This window comes from Felis catus, chromosome F2, assembly GCF_018350175.1.
Source record: "Felis catus isolate Fca126 chromosome F2, F.catus_Fca126_mat1.0, whole genome shotgun sequence".
Classification (NCBI taxonomy): domain Eukaryota; kingdom Metazoa; phylum Chordata; class Mammalia; order Carnivora; family Felidae; genus Felis; species Felis catus.
Window position 1 is genome coordinate 4,381,317 of NC_058385.1, and position 14,932 is coordinate 4,396,248.

General features: G+C 37.3%; 1 protein-coding gene across 13 annotated transcripts in view; it reads right to left on the reverse strand.

Annotated features, from left to right (window-relative positions):
• Window positions 1–14,932, reverse strand: part of PXDNL (peroxidasin like) — a 454,660-nt gene that overhangs the window by 104,073 nt on the left and 335,655 nt on the right. For all 13 annotated transcript variants that reach the window (XM_023248448.2, XM_045049994.1, XM_045049993.1 and 10 more), the window contains 2 exons: window positions 5,529–5,641; window positions 2,624–2,780 (listed from right to left, as the gene is read on the reverse strand). In XM_023248448.2, the coding sequence (XP_023104216.2) occupies window positions 2,624–2,780; window positions 5,529–5,641 (270 nt within the window). The remainder of the gene's footprint in view (window positions 1–2,623; window positions 2,781–5,528; window positions 5,642–14,932) is intronic.

A 14,932-nucleotide genomic window follows, 5' to 3' on the forward strand; every position in this document is an offset into this window, starting at 1 on the left:
CCTCCTATTCTGCTAATTTTGGCTGTGTAAACACACACACACACACACACACACACACACACACACACCACTTGTCTTAAATCGTAAATTTATTCAAAACTTAAAAATGTATATCTTCATATTTTTTCTTCTCTTTATAAAAATATTTCTAATATCATAAAATTTATTTGGTATGAGATGCAAATATAAATTCATCTCCCCTTATATTGACATATAAATGTCTCCAGAGCGAAAAACATAATTTTTTTCTTGACTAACTTCTTTTTTTTGTACTACTTTAACCCTGTAGCCCGCCTTTCTACTTTCTGTGCAACAGAGCAGAATAGTGATAAATGCTATCTATCACTGTTTTGAAATCTGGTGAATAGAGTGATTAATACATATGAATCTAAATGTTTTACTGTTAATGTGTATATATAAAATGGGTAGTTAAACCTCAGTCCACCACAATGAAATTCTTATGCTGGAGATTCTAAAATATTGACCGCTGTGATTATAGTGTTTGTGTGCATGTGACAGAGCAAAACAGAGAGACAGACAGGGAGAGAAGAGGCAGAGAGAGAATATTTGTTTTTGTGTCTGTTTGTTTAGTGGTAAGGATTTCTAGCATTTCTAAAACATAAAAGATATTAATATAAATTTTATAGCAAGGTTTTTTTCCAAAATGCCCAAGGATATTTTCCCATAGATCTCATAAATAGTTAAGAAGCAGAAAAAGGACCCCATAAATTTATAAAAAGATACAATTGAGGTGCCTGGGCGGCTCAGTTGGTTAAACATCCGGCTCTTGATTTGGGCTCAGGTCACGATCTCAGTGTTTGTGAGTTCAAGCCCTGCACTGGGCTCCATACTGACAGTGTAGAGCCTGCTTGGGATTCTCTTTCTCTGTCTCTTTCTTTCTCTCAAAACTAAACAAACCATTTTTTAAAAAAGAAAGAAAGAAACACAACTATCACAGATTTTAAATCAGCAAAAACATGAACTCATAGCAAACAGAGAGGAAGGCTAAGATTTTGTAACTTTAAGAAATTCTATATAAGAAAGAATTTCTGATCCTCCTAGAATACATATGTGACAGTTACTAGCTACATTATTATAATTTTAGGAATAATATTCTACAGAGAATGCATCTTTACAATACAGTATAATAAATATGTGAAGATTGATGTGCCATTAATAAAAATCTGCACTTTATAAAAATATCCCAACAAATAGAATATTTGGAAGTTTGATATTTTAGGAGAATTCACAAGTAGAAGAGGATAAAAGTATTGTGCTCTATGATGGAAAGATAGTGATATTTCTAAGGATGTGATTTAATTACATAAATCTATTTTTACCCAGGCCTGTATTTATAATGAGAAGAGTTACCCAATATTTTTATAGACCCATAAGAGCTCAAAGGAAAAAATAAATCTGCAAAACCCTATTTATGAAATCTGCCCATTTCTAAGGAAACCAAAAAGCAGGCAAAGCCCAAAATAGTGCTCCATATGCTCGTGGCTGAACTCATTTATTTCCACTGCTGACTGTCAATAAGGCAAAAGCTCCTCAAAAGCCCTGATGTCAGTTCACGTGTCCCCATGTGCTATGCCTTCTCGAATACCTTCCCACGTGGAGAACACGCCCGTCCGCCATCACAGCCTGTCTCCATTTCCACAACCAGGGCTGAGGTCGCCTCTTGAGTCTGCCTACAGACAGACTCTCTCACGTCTAATGCAAACTGAGTCAGTGAAAAATTTAAAAAAGGATTTTATTTTTTGTAATACAATGACAACTTTTTTTAAACAGTCACCATTGATAACCAACTGGAAGAGGGCTCCAGCTAAACCACCAGACTGATGCTGAAAGGTAAAACAATGCCAAATATGTTGGCCAATCATAAATGTTCCTAAATATTGAGATATTTGTTCTCAGAGTGGCGGATCTCCCCTAGAAGTGTGACTGATTGATTGATTGATTGTTCATTTTACTGTAGAACTAAATACACTAGGTTGGAGCAACTAATACATGTTAAATTCCACTTATTTAGCTATGAATGTATCTTATATTCCAGACTCCACTTTCATTTAGCTATGAATGTATCTTATATTCCAGAATTTTCAGTTACTAAGAAAACATGGTATATATTTATTTGCAAATCCTCGCCATTTACGTTCACTTTTGGCTCTGGTGTTTGATACCCTTTCAGGTAGTTTACACTTCAGAGCTTAGATTTTAAAAATAAAATAATTGTGGGGTGCCTGGACGGCTCAGTCAGTTTAGCATCCGACTTCAGCTCGGGTCTTGATCTCACGGTTTGTGAGTTCGAGCCCCACGTCGGGCTCTGTGCTGACAGCTCAGAGCCTGGAGCCTGCTTTGGATCCTGTGTCTCCCTGTCTCTCTGCCGCTCCCCTGCTCATGCTCTGTGTCTCTCTCAATAACAAATAAACGTTAAAAATAATAATAATAAAAATAAATACATAAATAAATAAATAAATAAAATAACTTTGAGCTAATATTAACATGTTTGATTAGAAAGAACATATAAGGGACCATATAGGGTAGTGAGGCGAATCAGTTAGGACTAGGAGTAGAAGCTGTCAAAGACACGGATGTGTGTTGTATAAGGAGCCACACTTACCGATGACCGTGAGAAACATGTTGGCCGCAACAAGGCCAAATGAGTTCCGAGCCACACATTCATACTTTCCTTGGTCTGCTTGCCCTGCATCATAGATGGTGAGCACGCCTTCACCACTGACATGGAATTTACCACTCTCCGTAATCTGAACACCTGCCTAGGGAGCGGGAAGAATTGCCACGGGAAGAAAATGTGATCGTTCAAAAAATAACACCTTACATTTTGTTTTCTATAGCTTCATTTGTTCCACAAATATCTGAGCACTCACTGTGTCAGGCACTAGAGGTAATTTATGAATACAATGAAGAGAAGAAAAGAGAGAGGAAGTGCTTGTCAGGAAGCACAGTTTGTCTCCCTCTCTATAATAAATATGAAACTCAAAATTCAATTATGTAATTATTTCCTATTATGATCATTTTAAAATAATTCCCATGAAGGAAAATATACCGTTTCTTCATATTTTTCTTCTACAAAAGCGTTCTGACAACAACAGTAAAAATAAAATTTGAAAAGAAGGAAAATTTTCATAAATCTACAACCTAAAACCATCCAAGATATTTTCATATTATGGATTTCTCTTCTATTTCTTCTTCACATGTACTCATAAGCTTTATGTTGCTGCAAAGTTTCACATATCGGTGTTTCTTAATTAAAACACTACTTTAAGAAGAGAAAATGACTACATTTCATATGAAATATTATTAAACTGTATTCAGTGACAGACAGCCTGGGTGGCCCAGTTGATTGAGTGTCTGACTTTGGCTCAGGTCATGATCTCGAGGTTCATGAGCTCGAGCCCCATGTCAGGCTCTGTGCTCACAGCTCAGAGCCTGGAGCCTGCTTCCGATTCTGTGTGTGTCTCTCTCTGCCCCTCCCCCACTCACACCTCTGTCTCTTTCTCGCAAGGGTAAATAAACATTAAAAAAATTCTTAATGTATTCAGTAATTATTAGTATGCTTTATGTACTTTTCATTATTATGTCATTAACTTTAAACAGTTTTTTAATCTTTATTTATTTTCGAGACAGAGAGAGACAGAGGACACAAAATACTTGCATGAACTGCAAGATCATGACCTGAACCGAAGTCGGACGCTCAACCGACTGAGCCCCCCGGGCGCCTCTATGCTGTTAACTTTTAAAAAGGAAAAGATATTGGCTTTCTGGGACTGCACCAGAGTGGAGCAGGAGTAGAGACGCTTCTCTCCTACCCCTCCCCAGGAAACACAGGAAACTGAGAATGGGACCTGCTGTTTCAAAAGAACTCAGATCCCAGTGATGGCCAGTAGGCCCGAATGTAACCAGAAAGGTTCAGAGTGAAAAAGATGCCTTATAGGTCTTCAGATGCTCACAGTTGTCTTTGACCATTACTAGAAAACAAGTCCAAGGTGACCGGTGGCTGGTAGGTAACTCAGGGCAGGCGACGGAGGAAGAAGCAGGACCTACCAGATGGAGGGTAGGTGGAAAACCACCAGAAGTACAGAAGGGGTAAGAAGTGAGCAGGTGCACAGGCAGTAAGGCCCAGAGGGTCTCTTTCCTTCAGGACTGCCTCCCTCCACTTCCTCTTGCTGGACCATCATCACATCTTTGCAAAAAGCACTCCTTTCTGCTGTCCTTACATACGGCCAGACCCCTCAGGCTAAACCTATAGTTCTAAGTTGTTGCTTAGAGTCTCTGAGCTATCAGGCAGATTTCCCATAAATTCCTGATCTCCTTATTTTAGGTAGTTTCTGTTGCTTGTAGCAAAAGTAGCCTAACCCACAGCCATTTTAAACTCATGAATTTAAGATCACTATAAACATGAAATGTGATAGTGTATAAAAAATGTCTGGCATATAGTCAGCCCTCCATCAATTCATTTGGGATTTGAAGCTACCTTTTAGAAATTAGACTGAGCTATTTTGCTGATAAGATTATATGAGAGAGCATTTAGTATAATGCCAAATAAGGCTTTAGAGACTGACCAAAATGTGTATTTTCCACTTCCTATCTTTAGTATAAAAATATTCGAGTCATCTCCTATTACACTCAAAAGAAATTATAAAAACTATTCAGACTATTTGAGAGTACGTGAGCCCAAAGTTTCAGCTCTGAGATCACGATAAACTTACTTTGTACAGAGAACCACACGTGATGCTCAGCCACAGCACAAAAGGGAGCCACCAAAAATAAGGCCTTGTTGCTATTTGGCAACAACAAAAATGAACCAAGCGTTTTCGGAAAAGGGCTTTGCAACTTTTCACCAATTTTACTTTTTGTCAAAATCCTCTGTAAAAACTGACATTCTTATGTATGCAACATCACTTATTTTTGAGAACATCAGAATCTGAGGCCAATCATTTCATTTTGATAACAATCTTAAAATGAAAGAAACAATTACATTGAAAGGATATAGCTCAAAGAACCAAAGGAAGTAAAAGATATAAATGAGAAGCTATTTGTTTTACAGTCGCTGAGGTCTTGACCTACCGGAGGGTTTTTTTCATATCCCTTTGCTTTAATACCAAGCTTTTCATTCTTTTCTTGCTGTAGTTAATGCCCTACTTTTAAGCCACTTCTGAGTTATTCATTCAAAATTGTTTCTTGCTCGTCACTAAAACTTCTAATCTATATGAGACAAAAGCAATTTTTCCTTAGAAGAATTAAGTTATGCTTATGAAGCTTTCGTCACCAAGCAAATGAGAAAGGATAAATTTTATCAAAGCCCTGAGCCAAAATCAGATGCAGTCGCTTAAAAGATGAACAAGAAAGAAACAGGAAATAAACTTGTCTCGGTGTAAAATGTATTCCTCGCTAGCAAAAATCACAACAGTAATAAATCAATGTGAGAATCGCTACCTGTTTTCAGTAGGTCAATACATTGGTCAGTGTTTTTAATATTACTCTACTTTTAGCTGAGAGCCTACCTTATTCCAAGTAATCACGGGCTGTGGTTCTCCTCGAGCATGACACGAAATGTTTATATTCTTGCCAACCTGTATACTCGTGTCCTGAGGTAGTTGAGTAAACACTGGGAGAGCTGTGGAAGCGAATCAAAATGACATCATGTCAATATCATTTTTTGTCAGCGTGCTTCATCCAAGTCAAATGGTATAGACCTGGATATGACATAGGTTGGCCATACTAGTTTTTTTAAAAAGCAATTACTAGGACATCTGAGAGAATAATAAACATCAAAGCCGTGGTACTCAGGATAGATATGAGAACAGAAAAAAAGGAAGAGAACTATACACAGCTTCTATCCTTAATATTTTAACCCTAACCTTTAACCTTAAATATTTGTAGTATTTACTTCTTCAGCTAAGTAGCAGGTACAAGCATTTTCATTTTTCCTTTTCAATATCTTTTCATTAAGTCTAAAAGAAAGATACACGGTAACATCTAAAATATATTGCTGGCTAAAATAAAGCGACTCAATCTTACTTTATTTTCTCAAAAACCAAACTATTGTGTCTTACCTAATATAAAATAGATTGTTGGAATAACCCTAGAACTACTAAGGAAATTGAATTCCTAATTTTTTTTAATCCTCGGACATCAATCTTTAGGTAAGAATTAAAATCTCTTTACTAGAGAATTCTATCCAACATTCAATCTTTTCTAGAAACTAAAAGAGGAGGGTGTGTTTCCAGACTCTTTTTAGGTGGCTTACTTTAATATCAAAACTAGATAAGACAGTGTCAAAATCAAAAAAGAAAAAGAAAACCCTACAGACCAGTACCTCTCATGAATACAGACACAAAAATCATTCATAAAGCACTGGCAAATAGAATTCATCAATATTAAAATGTTATTTCAGAAGTGCAAGACCGGTTCAGTACTTGAAAATCAATCAATGGGATCTACCATACTAACAACTAAAGAATAAATGCCCTGATAATTTCAATCGGTGTAAAAAGCATTTCGCTACTTTTAATACTCATTTATGATTAAATAAAAGCTCTCAGAAAAATAATAATAGAAAGCCTACACAACTTGAAAATGAACACAGACAAAAACCTACAATAAACATGCTACTTAATGGTGCAGGAGTGAATGTTTCCCCTTCAGATAGGAAACAAGGCCAAGAATGTCTTCTCTCAGAACTCTGATTCCACATAGTACTGGAAGTTATAGCCAGTGTAATATGGCAGGGAAAGGACACAGAAGACATACAAATTGGAAAAGAAGAAATAAAACTGTCTCTATTTGCCGATGATATGTGTCTACACAGAAAATTCTAAGAAATCTACAAAAATACTTCAAAGTGAGCTCAGTAAGATCGCAGGATACAAGATAAATGTAAAAAATATCAATTATGTTTACATATTCAAGCAATAAACATATAGACACAAAAACTTAAAAAAGAATACCTTATACAATTTTTCAAAAACATTAAAATATTTGCATATATAACTAACAAAACATGTATAGCACTTGTATGCTGAAAACTACAAAATGTTGATGTAAGAAATCAAATGAGATGTAAATGAACGTAGAGATCTATCGTACCCATGGATTGGAAGTCTCGAGATAGTAAAGATGTTATTTCTCCACAAATTGATACTGGGTTTAACGCAGTTCCTTTCGAAATCTCACAAAGATTGTTTTTGGAGATACAGAGAAGATTATTTTAAAATGTATATGGAAATGCAAAGGAACTGAAGTAGCTAAACAATTTTGACAAAAAAGAATAACGTGAGAAGAATGAACCCACCAGATTTTAAGACTGGTTATATAGTTATGGTAATTAATACTGTGTGGTATTGATGAATATGGGCACAGACAACTGCATCAATAGAACAGAGAAAAGAACCCGATAATACAATCACACAAATATGCCCAACTGCTATTGACAAAGGTGCAAAAACAACTTAATGGAGTCCTTTTCAACAAATGGTGTTGGGCAATTAGGTACGCAAAGGCAAAAAACAAAACAAAACAAAAAAAACAACCTAAGCTTGACACCTCGTACAAAAACTGACTCAAAATGGACAACACACCTAAATATAAAATGTAAAACTATACATATAACTTTAAAAAAACAGGAGAAAATCTTTGGAATGTAGGGCCAGGCAAAGAGTTCTTAGATCCTACATTGAAAGTATAACCCACCATGGGGCACCTGGGCAGCTCAGTCAGTTTAGCATCTGACTTCAGCTCAGGTCATTATCACAGTTTGTGAGTTTGGTCAAGCCCTGCATTGGGCTCTGTGCTGACGGTGCAGAGCCTGTCTAGGATACTCTCTCTCTCTCTCTCTTTCTCTCTCTCTCTCTATGCCCCTCCCCACTCTCAAAACTAAACAACAACAAAAGAAAATATAATCCACTGAAGAAAAAACTGAGAAACTGGACTCTGTCGGATTTGAAACCTTTCGTGTTGGGAAGACCATGTTGAGAGCATGAAAAGGCCAGTTTCCAACTAAGAGAAAATATTTACAAACTGCATATACGACAGAGGACCAGTGTCTTGAATATACAAAGAACCCTCAAAATCCAACACTGTAAGTTGAAACAATTCAACTAGAAAATGGGCAAAAGGTATGACATTGCACTGAAGAGAATATACATGACAAATCAACCTGTGAAAATGTGTTCAACGTCATTAGTCACGAGGGAAATGAAATGCAAGTTAAAGCCACTATAAGGTATCACTACACACCCCTGTCAGAACGGCTAAAATGAAACCTAGGGACAACACAAACCACTGACAAGGACGTGGGTCACTCATACATTGCTGTTGGGGATATAAAATGGCAAAGCCACTCTGTAAAATAATTTAGGAACTTCCTTAACAATTTAAAGATGACACTACCCAGGCGCCTGGGTGGCACAGTCAGTGCCAGCATCCAGCTCTTGATTTCGGCTCAGGTCACGATCTCATGGTTCATGGGACTGAGTCCCGCATCGGGCTTTGTACTGACAGGGTGGAGCCTGCTTGGGAGTCTCTCTCTCCCTCTCGTTGACCCTCCCTCCCTCTCTCTGTCAAAATAAACAAACAAACAAACAAACATTAAAAAATAACGAAGATGACATTACCATACAATCCAGCAAGTGCACTCTTGGGCATTCATCCCACAGAAATGAAAACTTAACTCTCACAAAAACCCGAATGGGAATATGTATAGTGGCTTTCCTAGTAATAATCAAACAATAAAAGCCATATGCCCTTAGGGGCGCCTGGGTGGCTCGGTCAGCTGAGTGCCTGACTTTGGCTCAGGTCATGATCTCATGGCTTGTGAGTTTGAGCCCCACGTCAGGCTCTGTGCTGACAGCTCAGAGCCTGGAACCTGCTTCGGATTCTGTGTCTCCCTCTCTCTCTGCCCCTTCCCCACTCATGCTCTGTCGCTCTCTCTCTCTGTCAAAAATAAATAAACATTAAAAAAAATTTTGTTTAAAAAAAAAAGCCATATGCCCTTCAACAAGTGAAAGATTAAATAGACTATGGTACATTCACATCATGGCATACTGCTCAGCAGTAAAAAGAATAACTGATAAATGACTTGATGATCAAAAGAATAACTGATAACACACAAACTGTGGATGAATCTCCAAGTAATTATGCTGAATGAAAAACACCAGCCCCCAAAGATTACATCCTGTGTGACTCTATTTATGTGACATTCTTGAGACAACAGAACTATAGAAATAGAGAACAGATTGGTAGTTGCTAGGGTTTTAGTAGGTGGAGTCTGCAGTTTGGTAATGAGTCTGGATCTCTTTGTGTTACTTCTCACAACTAACTGTGAACCTACAATTATCTCAAAATAAAAGCTTGAACTAAAATAAGTCAACTCTGTGGACATGCAGGGGAGTAATGCGCACCAAACCCGGGTTAGTGGCAAGTAGGCTGGGGCTGAGAACAGATAGAAAAGAAGAACAAACAATCTTGCAGCCTATTTGTGATGTTTATTTCTTCATTTGAGTAGTGGGCAAAGGGGTTTTCATCATTTCTTTCTTGGTGACTTTTTCTATGGTTGGAATAAAAATACATGGTAACATCAAAAATTTATTACGAAGATAAAAAGATTCTGTTCTTGAAGTGAGAATCGTATTTTGTTATTTCCAAATCTTACATTATATGCCAAGTTAGCACATGTATTTGGGTTTTTTTAAACTATGGCTTATGGATTCCTGACAATACATGGAGGACATCTCGTGAGCACTAGTGACTCTATTAGGCAATGACCTTCCTGACTCATCCAAGGGATCTCTAATAGCCAACACTTCACATCATGGCCTCCATTATGTGACATCCCCTATCTCCAGCCATGTTCACCTCCTGTCTCAACAGCTACTCATTACCACCACTTATATGCCATCACTTATAATCTTTTGAAAATATCTAATACCACACCCTACAGCAAAACCTCTTCTTCCTCCTGGTCTTTCATCCCCTCATTATGACGCCATCTACATTGCTGGGAACCTTCCATTTCCTTCCTGTTGACAAACCCCATCCAGTGTCATTCTCTTCCCTTTTCAGCCAAGACCCCAAGTTTCATCACCTCTGCCACTTTCCTTCCCAAACTCCCAACTCCTTTTACCCATTGTCCTTCTGTTCAATACACTTGCACTGTTTTCTTCGTGTCTGTTCTTCAAAATATCTGGAGTGATCATGTGTCCTGTCTTGTCAGAATTAACCTGCCTTTGTCACTTCAGATCCTATTTAACAACAACAAAAAATCCATCTCTCAGCACACCCTTCTCCTACAAAATATTAGCATTTTCTACTTCTACAAAATATTGACATTTTCTATTCCACAAGGGAAAAAAAAAAGACAAGCCATCAGGCTATAAATTAAAAAAATTTTTTTTCATATTTATTTATTTTTGAGACAGAGAAAGAGAGACAGAGTGTGAGCAGGCGAGGGGCAGAGAGACAGGGAGACACAGAATCCGAAGCGGGCTCCAGGCTCTGAGCTGATAGCACAGAGTCCGATGTGGGGCTCGAACCCACGAACCCTAAAATCATGACCTGAGCCGAAGTTGGAAGCTCAGGCAACTGAGCCACCCAGGCGCCCCAGGCTATAATTTTTTTAACTTCCTAAACTCCACTTCGTAGAGGTACTTCTCTATACTTCTTAACTACCCTTCTCTCCTCAACTAAACTGAAGAAATACCTCTTCTTACTGGAGTATTCGTCGGATTTTGCGAATCCCATCCCATCTTGCTACCTGAGAAACCTTGAACCATCTGTTACTTACTCTCTTCCAACTTCCTGGCTTCTTCCTTTCAGAAAAATAGTCTCTCCCCTTATTCTCCCATATCCCTGCTGCATCTCCACTGACACTTTTTACTGCTCTCCTTCACAAGGAAATTTCTTAGAAAAAAATAGCGTCTGTGTATCCACCTCCCCCCTCCCCTTTACTCTGAAGCTTACTTCCGAGAAGGGTTTGGTTCCCTTGATTGCATGAAAATTGTTGTTCTTCAGGTCCTTAAATTCGGAATCATAAAAAAAAATCAGTCTTTACTGAAAGCAACTTTTTGTAGCTTTTGACCCACTTGGTCACTTTTTGGAGATAATTCTTAGCTGCTGGTATTCCTTTCTCCTCTGGGTTTTTGTGTCATACTGGCCATTTGTAATGGTATAATTCACAGCTTTTCTTTCTTTTGCATTATGAGGAATTCCTATCCTTGGCCTTCTCATCTTCTCACTCAACACACCCCCTTGGTTCTAAACGACTTCATTCACAACCATAGACAACACAACTTAGCTTCATGCTCACAAAGACATCTACATTCAGTCCCAACAAGCATATTAAATGCAACTTTTTCCAAACTGTACTCATTATCTCTCCCCTTTTGCTAATTTATCTGTCCTTTTTGCTATTGAACTAGCACTGTCTTCATATATTATAAATAATAAAAAAACCCACTTATCAGTTATAGATGTGGCAAATATCTTTTGTTCCTTTTTTTAAAGGTGAATGGAAGACAAAAATTTTAATGTGGATGACTTTATCGATCTTTTCTTATAGTGGATTTTATATTTTGCTCTAAAAGTTCTGCTGTACTACTATCATAAAAATCTTATTTTTATTCAGAAATATTATATATTTGCTTTTTAATATTAAGGTTATTTTTAAATTTGGAATTGATTCTGGACTATAGAGTAAAGTGAAGATGTCAGACCATTTGCCTATCACTATTTATTGAGGAGAGCTACTTTCTGTAGGTGAGCAGCACCACCACTGTAATTAATATGGTCTTTCTTGGGGTGTGTGAATGGCTCAGTCAGTTGAGTGTCCAACTCTTGATTTCAGCTCGGGTCATGATATCACAGTCATGGGATCGAGTCCACCATCCAGCTCCGGACTAAGCATGGTGCCTGCTTAAGATTCTTTTCTCTCCCTTTGCCCCTCACCCCTGCTCCTGCTCTCTCTCTCTCTCTCTCTAAAATAAAAAATAAATACATAAGGTCTGCCTTTCTGTTCCACTGATCAATTTGTCAATCCCTATACCAATAACACAATATGTTAATTACGATAGATTTATAACATCTTGCTATTAGATTATTCCTTGCTCTTTCATATGCAATTTTAATCAATGTTTCATCCCCCACCAGGATTTTCACTGCAATTGCACTGACCTATAAATCGACCTTGGAAGGACTAACATCTGTACAATAGGATTTGTCCTCTTCAACTTCTTTCAACAGAACTTTTTTTCTACAAGTTGTTGCACATCTTTTGTAGATTTATGTGTTTGTTTTAAATTTCATTTTATTGTAGTAAAAACACTCAACATATGATCCCCCTTCTTAATAAATTATTAGTTAGTTACTAGTCCAAGGGTATATGAAGTTTCAGTTAAGCACGATGAGTAAGCTCTAGGGATATGCAGCCCAGTACTGTACATATAGTCAAAAATAGCATATTGTTACATTTATTTTTAACTACTTGATACTTTCTTGCTATTTTAAGAAGTATTATTTCAGGGGCGCCTGGGTGGCTCAGTCAGTTGAGCATCTGCCTTCAGCTCAGGTCATGATCTCATAGTCCATGAGCTCGAGGTCCAGATCAGGCTCTCAGTGCAGAGCCGGCTTCACATCTGTCCTCTTCTTTCTCTGCCCCTCCCCTGCTCATGCTCTCTCTCTCAAAAATAAATAAAACATTGGGGCGCCTGGGTGGCGCAGTCGGCTAAGCGTCCGACTTCAGCCAGGTCACGATCTCGCACTCCGTGAGTTCGAGCCCCGCGTCAGGCTCTGGGCTGATGGCTCGGAGCCTGGAGCCTGTTTCCGATTCTGTGTCTCCCTCTCTCTCTGCCCCTCCCCCGTTCATGCTCTGTCTCTCTCTGTCCCAAAAATAAATAAACGTTGAAAAAAAAATTTAAAATAAATAAATAAATAAATAAATAAATAAATAAATAAAACATTTAAAAAAGAAGTATCATTTTAAAACTAAAATTAGGTATTCTGTTTATTGCTGACATGTAAAAGAACAATATTTTTACTTGTTAAGATCAACCAATGATCTTGCTAAATTCTTAGTATTTCTGATAGTATATTTGTAATTTTTTTTTCAATTATGTATGAGGAAAATCCTGTTACGTATAAATAATAAAATGTTATGCATTCTTTCTAAATCCACAACATTTGTTTCTATTTCTTTTCTTCCTGCACAGGCTAGGACCTTCGATTACAGTGTTGAGTAAATGTAATCTCCTTTCTACTCCCAAAGGAAACAATTCTAACATTTTATCTTGAGAAACGTCATTTTCAAAAGTGTTATATACATTATACACAAAACGCTTTTTTGTAGAAAACATTTTAATTGTTTATTTCTGTATTGCTAAGATCTTTTCTTAATAATAGATCATAAATTATTTTATTTACATTGGTTAAAATCATAATTTGTCCTCCGTTAATGTCATTGAATTCAGTTGGTCAATATTTTGTATACAGATTATTCTGAAGTTTTTTCTCATAATGTCTTTTATTAGTTAAAGTTGGGAACTACTACCTGTTCTATTCTTTGTCAAGAGTTGGTATAAAACTGAATTGATCTTAAAACATTTATAGAATTTGTCTGCAAAATAACTGCCAGATTTTTTTTACTCTTTTCCTACCTTTTACTTAAAAAAATAATTTGTTGACTTTCTAACTTCATCTTTTTCACCTTTCTGATCTGAAACTTACGATCGTATTTTTATTTTTTGAGACTTACCCTTGACATTTTGCCAGATATATAAGAATATTATACTACTTGAATTCTAAATAATCACTCTCCTAAGTGATATTCCATTGTTAGGTAGTATTCATTTATGTGATTGTTATTCAGTGCCACACTATAACAATTACAATTATTAATATTTGATACAGAAAATATTTTAATATTACCTTCGTGTTCAGCAGTTTCTTTGTTTGCATTGTTCTTTGGATGTCAGTCATTCTTTCGAGATCTTTTTTTTTTTTTTAGCAAGTATAGCCTTTAGAAATTTCCTTAAAGTAGTATTATAGTTGCAAACATTCTCAGTTTACTGAAAATATCTTTATTGAGCCCTCATACTTGAAAGATTGATAGTTATACAATACCAGATTTACCGTTATTTTTCTTGAAACACTTTGAAGATTTGATTCCAACATCTTGTGGCTTCTACCGCTTCATAAAACTACTCTATGAACCTTGATGCTAGTTTAATTGATACAGGTGAGCTGCCTTTTCTCTCTAACCAGTAATCCCACCACTGGGACTACCCATTGAGTGAGGAAACCGTATCAGCAGAGGCTATGGAATAACCAGCTGTGAGAAGAAAGAAGATTGGCTAAGAGGCCACAAGCTGGAGCTGGGTCTCCCATACCCGGGATCTGAGTAGTAGCGGAACCTCAATATGAACTCTGAGTGATATACATATAAGGGTAGAGAGCTAGCCATACAGGGGACCCTGATAACCAGGCAAGACCTGGCGGCAACAAAATCAAAGAGGGTCACCTTGCCATCGGCTTCCCATCAGTGAGCTTGTCCCTTCCTTTCCCTTCCTTCTGGGCCATCACTAGGCAAGAAGAATTGACAGATGAAGAAGAAGAAAGTGTACAAAAACAAACTAAACGTTGCCCTTTCCCAGTCCCTACTCTCAGACGGACAGCCCAACCTAGTGGAGTCACCTGCCCGGGCCTGCACGGAGAGAAGGCGAGGGAAAGAACTGTGTATACACTGTGAGATTCAAATAGTGAAAAGAACAATTGGAGACTTTTGGTCTGGTAGCATGAGGGTGGCAGTTCCATTTTTTCTTCAGAAATCAATAAACAGGGAGGACGAGAGACAGAAATGTATTGCTGGGTTTGTTTTTTTTTTTATAAAACTACAAGCTTCCTTTTCAGTAAAACTAGG